This window comes from Harpegnathos saltator, unplaced genomic scaffold (assembly GCF_003227715.2).
Source record: "Harpegnathos saltator strain DR-91 unplaced genomic scaffold, Hsal_v8.6 scaffold121, whole genome shotgun sequence".
NCBI classification, from domain to species: Eukaryota; Metazoa; Arthropoda; class Insecta; order Hymenoptera; family Formicidae; genus Harpegnathos; species Harpegnathos saltator.
In genome coordinates this window covers 978156-989890 of record NW_020229897.1, presented here as the reverse complement: position 1 = coordinate 989890, position 11735 = coordinate 978156, and the positions used below count along the sequence as shown (strand labels likewise).

At 37.7% G+C, this 11735-nt stretch overlaps 2 protein-coding genes across 3 annotated transcripts; both read left to right on the top strand.

Annotated features, from left to right (window-relative positions):
• The first annotated feature begins 250 nt into the window (after positions 1 to 250).
• Taf1 (TATA-box binding protein associated factor 1) lies at positions 251 to 9495 on the top strand. Of its 2 annotated transcripts, XR_003114033.1 has the most exons (20): positions 251 to 343; positions 564 to 968; positions 1277 to 1686; positions 1798 to 2043; positions 2125 to 2283; positions 2369 to 2550; positions 2681 to 3079; positions 3204 to 3444; positions 3526 to 3884; positions 4101 to 4363; positions 4490 to 4851; positions 5110 to 6372; positions 6485 to 6727; positions 6980 to 7418; positions 7533 to 7675; positions 7796 to 7921; positions 8019 to 8142; positions 8220 to 8432; positions 8748 to 9069; positions 9183 to 9495. XR_003114033.1 is itself a non-coding variant. In XM_011148588.3 (19 exons), the coding sequence occupies exons 2-19, from the start codon at positions 617 to 619 to the stop codon at positions 8981 to 8983; spliced, it is 5760 nt and encodes a 1919-aa protein (XP_011146890.1). In that variant the 5' UTR covers positions 251 to 343; positions 564 to 616; the 3' UTR covers positions 8984 to 9495. The 2 variants fall into 2 exon arrangements, 1 of the variants encoding a protein (XP_011146890.1); XM_011148588.3 differs by having other exon boundaries at positions 8748 to 9495.
• A 132-nt stretch (positions 9496 to 9627) lies between these two features.
• Positions 9628 to 11479, top strand: LOC105187651 (uncharacterized). The gene has a single exon (XM_025305924.1). The coding sequence runs from the start codon at positions 9696 to 9698 to the stop codon at positions 11250 to 11252; it is 1557 nt and encodes a 518-aa protein (XP_025161709.1). The 5' UTR covers positions 9628 to 9695; the 3' UTR covers positions 11253 to 11479.
• The last annotated feature ends 256 nt before the right edge of the window (positions 11480 to 11735 follow it).

Here is an 11735-nt window from a genome sequence, read left to right as displayed (position 1 = left end):
AAGCACCGTATGCCGCTGGCTTTAAGTAGCTTTCTGCCGAACGTGGCCAATGATTGAAATAACCATCATTATGGAGGATTCATACTGCGTCCGATGTCCGACGTACGACATCCGATATCCAATAGAAGACGCTTTCCAATGGAAAATTGAATTCTTCATTAGAAAGCTGTTCTCCTATTGGATGTCGGACGTCGTACGTCGGACATCGAACGCAGTGTGAATCTGCCATTACAATCTATAAAGCGTGTCTTTAGTCGTTTCATGTTCAATGCATCAAGTCAGTGTGGTTTTGCGTGTGTTTCTTCTCGCAGCCATTGTTAGTTGATTTCTGTTCGTTTTTCAGGTAGTTTGTCATCATATATTTACGTAAACGAAATATCGGGCCGGTATTCTTTGTGATATCGGGATTAGTTGATAAGAATTAAGCTTGATATTTTTCTCGCCAATTGTAATAATTGTATGCCTACATACAATGAAAATAATATATTACGTTGATTTTTAATTGAGTTACTAAGTTAGAACTACTGTACACCTGGTAAAACAACATGTGTTTTACATTGTAGAGTGAACTGATCATTGATTTTGATAAAGTTAATCTCGATAAGAGACAAAAAAGATGGGAGATTCTGAAGAAGAAAATGAGAAAGATTTGGCATCTGGCCTTAACATTACCGGCTTCCTCTTCGGTAATATCGATGATAATGGTCAGCTGGAGGATGATATTTTGGATCCTGAAGCCAAACAACAATTGGCTTCACTTAGTCGCCTTGGATTAAGTTCTTTCATTAGCGAAATGATACAAAATGAATCAGCCACTGAGGACAAAAAAGATAATGGAACTGAATATGAAAACGAGAATCAAATCAAAGTTGGAAATGATAAGGATATGGATTGTGTTGTAAAGTTACCTACTGCTGAAGATTTTTCTGATATAAACGAGTTGGCAGATGATATAAATGATGAAGCTCGTTAGTATATTAATAGTGTCAAATTATATATTTGTTGCATGTGTGTGTGTTAGTTATACAAATTTGAGATATTGGTTATTCTAGAAATAATTGTGCATTTATGATTTATATATAAATGAAAACCAAAGAAATTTAAATTTAAAGCATATTCAGTATTTGAATATATAGTGTTTTGTTATTTTACAAGTAATTTTTCAGTTTTATTTCTATAAAACATTAAAGACTAAAAAGTTTTGTCACTGAATATATGCAAAATTATTTATGAGATAAATAAGATATATATATTTCTTTTATGATTCTTTTTTTAGTTAAGAATATTGATTTTGACAAAAAAGATAAAGAAAATGCTGATTATGATGCTGACGATGAAGAAGTTGTCAGTAAATTAGATAAACAATTGATGCCTCCTCCACCTGTACCTGAAGAAAAGGAAATTTTAACTGAGGAAGAGGCAGAAGCAGTACGTCAACGTAAACTGGAGACACCCCTTGCAGCTATGTTGCCTTCTAAATATGCTAATACTGATGTTACTGAATTATTTCCGGATTTCCGTACCAACAAAGTTCTCAGATTCTCTAGATTGTTCGGTCCAGGAAAACCAAGTAGCCTGCCACAGATTTGGAGAGGTGTAAGAAAACGACGTAAGAAGAGAAAACATCATGATATCAGAGACTCTGATTCTGGTTCTGATCAGGAGGACAGGAGGACTAAATTTAAAGTGAGCGCAAAATATTTATTATAAATTTACTGTAAATTTTATATAATATATGAGATAAAAAAACTCATTGGGAATATTGCTCATTGATAATATTTTACCATAATATTTTAGGGTTGGATTATGAATTATGGTCCTGAACCAAGTATAGATATGTGCCGTTCAGATGATGAGGCCAAGCTGCTTTTACCTGTGGAAGACAAGGAGCAAACTGGTAAGACAGGTGATACTGGAGAAAATGGCGATATGGGTCCTAAAGTAGCTGACTGGAGATTTGGGCCTGCACAACTTTGGTATGATATGCTGGAAGTTCCAGAGACTGGAGATGGTTTCAACTATGGCTTTAAGTTGGTTGAAAAAGTATGTCTCTATTTTTTTTATATGAATTAGGGATATCTTATAGATTCTAATATTTCTAATTATATTTTTAATTTTTATTAGGAGCAATCAGAAGAGCAAGAAAATGACAAATCTAAAAACAAGTTTAAGAATGAGGAAAATATTAAAGACGAGGAATTCGCAGACGATGCATTTTTAATGGTATCACAGTTGCATTGGGAAGATGATGTTGTCTGGAACGGAGACGATATAAAGCATAAAGTAATTTTAGGCCAAACGATTATTTTATTATTACTGGCATCAGATATGAATAAAGAAAATAAACTTTTTTCTTTGTTTCACACAGGTAATGCAAAAGTTGAATAGCAAAAACAATGCGGCTGGTTGGGTACCTTCAAGTGGCAATAGAACTGCACAAGCTTTCAGCCAACCAGGAAAAGGTGCTCCTGTCACTGTGGTACCCAACGTCAGGCTAGCCACTTCACAAATCACAACGCCACTTCATATGCAGTCACAAAAGAATAAAATGTATGTGAACTTCATATTTCTCATTGAACACTGGGTGAATTTAAAATTTACTTTTAACCGATCGATATCAATCGTAAGATAATGATTGTTGATATTTTCAGTAATAATATGATATTTTCTCGTGATACAGGAATATGGGCAAAGGTAGTCAACAGCAACAGCGTGAGGAGAATTACGACGACACCTGGTACTCTATATTTCCAGTGGAGAACGAGGAACTTGTGTACGGCTTATGGGAGGAAGAAGTAATATGGGATCCAGAGAACATGAAGAAGTTCCCCAAGCCGAAGATACTCACATTGGACCCTAACGACGAAAATATCGTATTGGGCATACCAGACGACATAGACCCGGCTCTTCTTCATAAGGATAACGGGCCACAGCCCAAAGTGAAGATTCCGCATCCACACGTCAAGAAAAGCAAGCTATTGTTGGGCAAAGCGGGTGTCATTAACGTTCTAGAGGAGGATACACCTCCTCCACCGCCTAAGTCGCCCGATAGGGATCCGTTTAACATATCAAATGATACGTGAGTCTCATTTCTCTGTTTTTTTCTTTCTTTTTTTTATGTATTCCAATTGCATGATAAGTCAGTTGCTTATAAGATTCTTTCAGTATCGATTTTAATTGCTTTCTTTTTTTGCTTTATTTAGATACTACATGCCCAGATCATCGGAAACTACGTTAAGACTAAAAGTCGGCGGCGGCAATTTAATACAGCACAGCACTCCAGTGGTGGAGTTACGTGTTCCTTTCGTACAAACACACATGGGTCCAATGCGATTGAGGAACTTCCACAGACCGCCATTACGAAGGTTCAGCCATGGTCCATTGGCTCATCCAGGACCACATTCTGTTTTGCCTTTATTGAAAAACATTAAAAAGAAAGCTAAGGTATTTCTGACAAGGATGTTTGTTATGAAACATGTTAAGAATGATCGTGGGTTTAGAATAAATAACTTTTGTGTGCTTTAGCAACGAGAACAAGAAAGAATTTCTTCCGGCGGAGGCGACGTATTTTTCATGAGAACACCCGAGGATTTGACGGGTCGGGATGGCGAGTTGGTGCTTATCGAGTTCTCCGAAGAGCATCCTCCGCTCATGAATCAGGTCGGCATGTGTTCGAAAGTGAAGAACTATTACAAGAGACGAGCCGGCAAAGATCAAGGTCCGCAGACGTACAAATACGGGGAAACAGCCTACGCTCACACTAGCCCTTTCCTTGGCATACTCACTCCTGGCCAAAGTATACAAGCGGTTGAGAATAATATGTACAGAGCGCCCATCTACGAGCACAAAATCCCCGAAACCGATTTCTTGGTTATAAGAACGAGGTATGTGCGATCAAATATAATTATGACTCTTATAAAATTAAAAGTGGAATATAATTTTGTTTTTGCATTTTTTATTTTATATTGTTAAAAAATTTTTTAATTATATCTTAATTATTATATTTTACATTTTATTTAGTTATTGCATGTTTCTTTTTATTTTTATTATATCTTATATTTAGTTTTATAACTTTAATACCGGCTTTAATATCGTTACAGGCAACAATATTATATCAGAGAGGTGGATGCATTATTTGTCGCCGGACAAGAATGTCCCTTGTATGAAGTTCCAGGACCCAACTCAAAAAGAGCGAACAACTTCGTCCGCGACTTCCTACAAGTGTTCATTTACAGACTATTTTGGAAATCACGCGACACTCCTCGACGGATTAAGATGGACGACATAAAGAAAGCCTTTCCATCCCACAGCGAGAGTAGCATTAGGAAAAGGTTAAAACTATGCGCAGACTTTAAAAGAACTGGTAAATGCCTCTGAATTATCTGTCAATTTTCTTTTATGATAAAATATTCTTTTATTTACAACAAAGTATGTTGTTTGTCTGTAAAAATTGACGTCGCTAATCTTGTGAGTTTTCTGTGTGGAACAGGAATGGATTCTAACTGGTGGGTGATAAAACCAGACTTTAGATTACCAACGGAAGAAGAGATACGCGCTATGGTGTCGCCGGAGCAGTGTTGTGCTTATTTTAGCATGATCGCGGCAGAACAACGGTTGAAAGACGCTGGATATGGCGAGAAGTTTCTTTTCACGCCGCAGGACGACGACGATGAAGAGATGCAGCTCAAAATGGACGATGAAGTAAAAGTAGCACCGTGGAATACGACGCGTGCCTACATTCAGGCCATGAAAGGAAAGTGCCTGCTTCAACTGGCAGGTCCAGCTGATCCAACTGGTTGCGGTGAAGGCTTCTCTTACGTCAGAGTGCCGAATAAGCCCACTATCAGCAAGGTTTGATTAATTTAACTAAAATTTTAAAAAAATTTGTCACGTTTTTATATGAGAAAAAGATATTTCTATAAAAATAAAAACCGATATATCTCATCTTTTTAAATCATAATTTATCGTTAATTGTTTAGTCAATAGATGAAATTTAGAACATTTTTAAACTAGTATTTTCTGTCAGTAATTTATATCCAAAAGAATCGCACACACTATACGATCTAATTAGACTAAATTATCATCCTAAATTATCATTATTCTAAACAGGAGGAACAAGAAGCTCAACCGAAGAGAACCGTAACTGGTACAGACGCGGACTTGAGAAGACTGTCTTTGAACAACGCGAAAGCGTTGCTGCGTAAATTTGGTGTACCTGAAGACGAGATTAAGAAGCTATCGCGTTGGGAGGTAATCGATGTGGTGCGAACTTTGTCGACGGAGAAAGCAAAGGCTGGTGAAGAAGGCATGACCAAGTTCTCGCGTGGTAATCGTTTTTCTATCGCCGAACATCAGGAACGGTACAAGGAAGAATGTCAGCGTATATTTGACCTGCAGAATCGTGTGTTATCATCGAACGAAGTTCTAAGTACAGACGAAGGTGAGAGCTCCGAGGAAGATAGCTCGGACATCGAAGAGATGGGCAAAAATATCGAAAATATGTTATCGAACAAAAAGACCAGCACGCAGCTGTCGTTGGAGAGAGAAGAACAGCAACGGCATGAGCTGCGTAAGATGTTAATGGGCGAAGCACAAGAACAGGAGAAAAAAGGTAAAGAGAGCAAGAAGAAAGACGACGAGGAAGACAGTCCGGTTAACAATTTCAACGCGCAACAAGGCCGCGTACTAAAAATCTACCGCACTTTCCGCAATCCGGAGGGCAAAGAATTCACGCGAGTCGAGCTAGTAAGAAAGCCCGCTGTGATTGACACGTACATCAAGATCCGTAACTCGAAGGACGAGACGTTCATCAAGCAATTCGCCACGTTGGACGATGCTCAAAAGGAGGAGATGAAACGAGAGAAGCGCCGTATACAGGAACAATTGCGTCGGATTAAGCGAAATCAAGAGAGAGAACGTATGTTGGGTGGACCGATTGTGATGAGCGGCAGTGGTGTTAGCGGCGGTGGTGCTGCCAGTGGCAGCAGTTCGAGCAGTGCCTTCGACCGCAACAGTTCCAATATTCCGTCCATTCCCACATCTACGACCAGTATCCTTCCGTTCTGTAATTTCCAATCTTCCAACTCCACATCCTCTAAACATCCTAAACAGGAGGTATCCCCTCCCAAACGTAAAAAACCTAAACTCAAACCAGATCTTAAGCTTAAATGTGGCGCCTGCGGCAACGTCGGCCACATGCGTACGAATAAAGCTTGTCCTCTTTATCAGAACAGCATTACCAATACTGCACCGGTGAATGTTGCCATGACCGAGGAACAGGAAGAGGAAATCGAGAAGCAGTTGAACACCGATGATCAGGATCTGGTTAATGTCGATGGTACCAAGGTGAAATTATCATCGAAGCTGATTAAGGTAAGCGTGTAGATTTAATTCTAAAAGCATACAAATCGATCCTTAATAAGGACAATATAAATAACAATCCGAAGGAATATTTTGAAAATTGCGAATGTTCGACTCGTTTTAGCACGCTGAAGAAATGAAGAGACGTACGTTGCTGCTCAAAGTACCCAAGGAGGCAGTGAATTCGAAGAAACGTAGAAAACCGCCTACCGACGATCATTGTGATTATTTGAAACGCCATCAGAGGCCGGTTAATAGACGCAGAACGGACCCTGTGGTCGTAATGTCGACGATACTGGAAAGTATCGTAAACGAAATGAGGGACATGCCGGACGTGCAGCCATTCCTGTTTCCTGTGAATGCTAAGGTAAATGTTACTTCAATTTACTTGTGCGTTAGTTTAATTACTTGAGAAAGAGGATCTTTGATATGATGATATAGTCTGTAGAATTGTATATAAATATATATATATATATATTATAAATATATATATATTTATATAAATATATATATAAATATATATATATATATTATAATATATATATATAACTATAGAATTAAAAAAATATATATTTTTTTAATTTATAACATGATATAATTTTTTGTAATCTGTCACTAGGCCGTACCCGATTACTACAAGATCATACAAAGACCTATGGACCTGCAGACTATACGAGAGAATTTACGGATGAAGAAATATCAAAGTAGAGAAGATTTCCTAGCGGACGTTAATCAAATTGTGGAGAATTCGAAACTTTACAACGGAACAAAGAGTTCATTGACTGTAGCAGCTACGAGAATGTTAGAGATGTGCGGCGCGAGACTCTTCGAGAGGGATGACCGTCTAATGAGATTAGAGAAGGCTATTAATCCTCTTTTAGACGACAACGATCAAGTTGCCTTTACTTTCATCTTGGACACTGTAGTCAACAACAAACTGAAATCCATGTCGGAAATATGGCCGTTCGCGAAACCCGTCAATAAAAAGATGGTGAAAGATTATTATAATATAGTCAAGAGACCGATGGACTTAGAAACAATATCTAAAAAAGTTTCTGGTAAGGAATTTATATACATTTTTTTTTTAAATACATAACATAGATTTACAATGTAAGAATTATATGTCTGTAACTTATTTTTTTTAAATTAATGTATTTGAAACATCTTTCCAGCACATAAATATCACAACCGTCATGATTTTCTCAAAGATATCGAGCAGATCTTGGAGAATTGCATACTTTACAACGGAAAAGATTCTTCGTTCACGAATAAAGCGGAATTGTTGGTTAAAGTGTGCAAAGAAACACTAGAAGAGGTACAAATATTTTCTTATCGATTTGGTATACAAGAATCATAAAGAATAAATAATAAAATTGAGATCAGAAATTATCCAAAGCAAGAAGTTGCAAGAAGTGATAGATTTATTTCGTTTCAGTACGATGAACATTTAACGCATCTGGAAAATAATATACTACTTGTGCAAAAGCGAGCAATGGAGCAAGCAGATATAGATCCTTCGTGGCTTGGCCCAGACGATGAAGTTGTAGGAGAATCCAGAGACGTAATGATCATACTTATCTTTTATATTTATCTTTGTATTATATACATTTTGTCTTTATAACTTTCATATCTAATTTGCTATTGAAATCTGTTTTCAGAGTCTGACCAGTTCAAATCTATTCGACAAATCGCACATGGACGAATTCGATTTCGTAGACGTAGATGGTGACATGGAGACGGAAGTTGATAGAATTTCGAAGAAGAAAGACATGCTTGAGGAAGGTAAAGTAATATAATCTTGACTTGACTTGATTTTGTATCCGCTGCGCATTATTTAACATTTTTCTCATTCATCGCAGATTTACAATTCTCCAGTGAGGATGAGTTCGATGAGGTACCGTTCGGCGCAGAGGAACATTCCGAACATACCGAAATGGAGACACTGGAGTTAAGCGAGGTCAGGGAAGAAGGAGTTGTGCTAGCAGACGACGATAGTCAACAAGCTGCCGAAGCAATGGTTCAATTAGGTAATGTTGGTTTTTACGTGGGCGAACAACAATTACTTCAGCAAGGTAAATACAGAAGAAACATTATATTTATTGTAATAATTAGAATTTCAAACAATTAATATCGCTGGTTTTTTATGTTTTTTTAGGATTTTGATTGGTTTCAATAGAAATTTGACTCGACAATTTGAAAAATTGGAGAAATTAGAAGCATTGCTTTTAAATGCCTTAAATACGAATTTACCCTTCATATAAATTCAAATGCAAATCGATACAAAAACTTTTTAATTTGTCGTTTTAAATCGTATTTGCAATTTAACATCGATTTTTTACCGCAAGTAATATTTTATTCATTGCTTTTTTTCTTTTTTTTATTTGCAGATGAAAGTATGGATGTTGATCCCAATTACGACCCGTCGGACTTTCTGTTGGCCGGTTTGCCAGCTAGAGAAGATAAGAGCGAGAATAAGATTCAAGACGATCTGGCTGTTTCCGAGAGCGATGACGACGCTGAGAGCAGTAACAATTTACAATCTAAGCAAGAAACTCAGCAGAACCAACAGCAGCAACAATTATCACAACCAGATGAAGATGTTGCCGGCGATTTGTGGTTTTAAGCACATTTAATTGTGTTATTAAAGCAACATAGAGACATTCACTCTTAACATCAAGTACGTGATTAAAGGAAGCACAGGTCAATAAGGTATTCTACAAAGTATCGATGAAGGACTATAATTCTTTGTACATTGTGTACATATGATATACACACATACAGTGATATGTAAATATAGAATAAAATATATTGTATCTTTTTAGCTCAGCGGCAATTTTGCACAACCACGTAGTGTGCATGCATATGTTATTGCAATATGTTTATACGTAAAATAATTACATTTACTATAAACGACATATCGCATACCGTACACATATGCTTACAAATGGGTTATTTAACGCGTTAGTACGTTAAAGTTAATCGTTGAGTTAAAATAATGTTATTTATGAAGGTGATAGAACAGCTGATAGAATCAAACATGAATATTTTAACGCAATGAAGGTTACAATTTCATGTCTCTACTGTGATCTAACATTAAAGAAAAAAAATTGAAAGTTAATAACCTGCAGAAAGACATCTCTGTAACATTTTACTTTATCATTATTCCGCATATTTTTTTCATATCACTCCCTTTACTCGTTGCATCTCTCGTTTACGCAGCGGTGCTCTCATAAATATTTTCATTTGTAACTCGTTTCATTTTCTAGGATCTCCAACTTTTATAAGATTAAATCTCAAACTTTCTTAGAACTTTGTATTTCATAAAATCGTCATCAATGATGACTCATGAGGAACTCGAGCGAAGAATTTCTGAGATTTCCGAGAGCCTTTTGTCCATTCTTTCGCCAACAACTATGCAGCAGGATAAGATTTTGGATAAGATCACGAAGATCGTCCGAAATGCGACAAAAGAACAACTTTTGTCACATGATCCGCGTGTGCTCGTAATATGCATGTTAAGGATTATGTTGCGTTACGAGGATCTGCTACGCGAGGACCGGCTATGTGAGTGGAAGCGTCGACGAAGATTCAGAATCGCACGAGACTGTTACCACGGTCTTTTGAAAACTTATCTGCCAGAGAAGTCACGAGAGGTGGTGGAGGCGGTCGTAGAAACCGTCTATAAAGATCGTCTCTGGGAATTTGAGACCTTTTGTCACGAGGTAATATACAGTTTGCTGGACATCAGTGCGGCTAACGGCGGTCTGATTACCCACGCGATCTGGGACAAATTATTGGAGACACCAAAGGAAGATACACTCGATGTTGAAGATGCTCGTGGTATTATTCGGGTGCTACAAGAGCTGTTGGATGTGCATGAGTGGCCAGCGACAGACGACACGCTGAATACGGTAGATAGAATACTCGACCTCTTCTACGCTAGCATAGTTAACACACAATCCACGACGATAATCTCCGGCAAGCTGTCTTCAGCATCGTTTCTCGCAAACCTCAAGAAGAATTTGGAGGTCTGCCTGAGAAATACGATCAAGCACTTGCCGAATGAGCATCTATTGCTGCTCGTGCAGCGTATGTGCTCATGGACAGTAGCCGCCATTGCAAACGACGAAATTGTGTTGGAGTTCGGCAGCACCCTGGAATATGCCGCCTACACGCATCGAACGGGTCTTTACGAGCAGACCCTCACGCCGGCAATTTTTCCATTATTAATGCAAATGGTGGGCTCAAGTAGTCAGCTGACCAGTCTGCTAGGTAATCGGGTGCTGCAGTATTTGTTAGATCGCAAAGACAACCGAATGCTCTTCGATACACCCAGGCTGTTCTTCGAACATACCCATATTGATCTGCGTATCGGTATGTGTCATAAAGAAGACCGAGTATTCCTCAAGTTGCATCGCGAGTCACTACACGACAATCTGCTGAGAAGTTTGCTGAACCACTCGAGCTCGCGGATGAACTTGGAGACTACTTATTGCACGTTATGCCTGATAGCTATTGAAATCCCTTGTGGCTTCACCGCCGCCACCTTGGTCTGCCTTGCCATGAATCTGCAGGAGATTACCTTACAGCAACGGAAGTCTTACGCGGATGTGATGACCTTCCACATACACGCCACGATTATCTCCATTATGTCTCTGCTATGTTGGATACACCAAGCCAAAGTGTTTTACAGCTATGTAAACAGGATCATGATGGAACGGGCGCAATGGGCGCCACACCTGAATCCACCCATTCAGTCTCAGTATAGCTTCGCGGTGCATCATGTACTCTGGAAGAAGCCGGAATTATTCTTCGTCGACTGGCAAACACGCTATGGCCTCTGGAAGTGTTTTCGTCTGGGTGACAAAGCCTCGTTAATCGACGAATTGTAGATCTAATTGTCCATAAATTTATAAATCTACAACCTCGAAGACTCGTAGAAACAGACTTTTACAAATCAAGTCCATAAAAGGAAGGATTTAGACACAAAAAAATCATAAGACTAAGCATTTATAAATAGAAGAATATATGGAATCAAGAGTATGATTATATTTTTAAAAAGTTATGGAAATAAGAATCTGTAAATCGCAGAGTTTCTAGATCCAAGAATTTGAGAAATAAGGGATTATATTCAGTTTACTTAAAAAATTCTATAGTTTAATTTTGTATTTATATTCTTTATATTTGTATATTATCTTTCTTTGCCGCTTTATCATTATTATTATTATAGTAAAAAATTATATTCTGTATCATAGCTAAGTTATCACTATTAAATTTCCATATACATTTAAGTATATTATCAAAGCAACTTAATGAAAAAGAAAATGTATAATTCATACAGTTACTATAATTTATAAGTGTAGTAATATAAATAT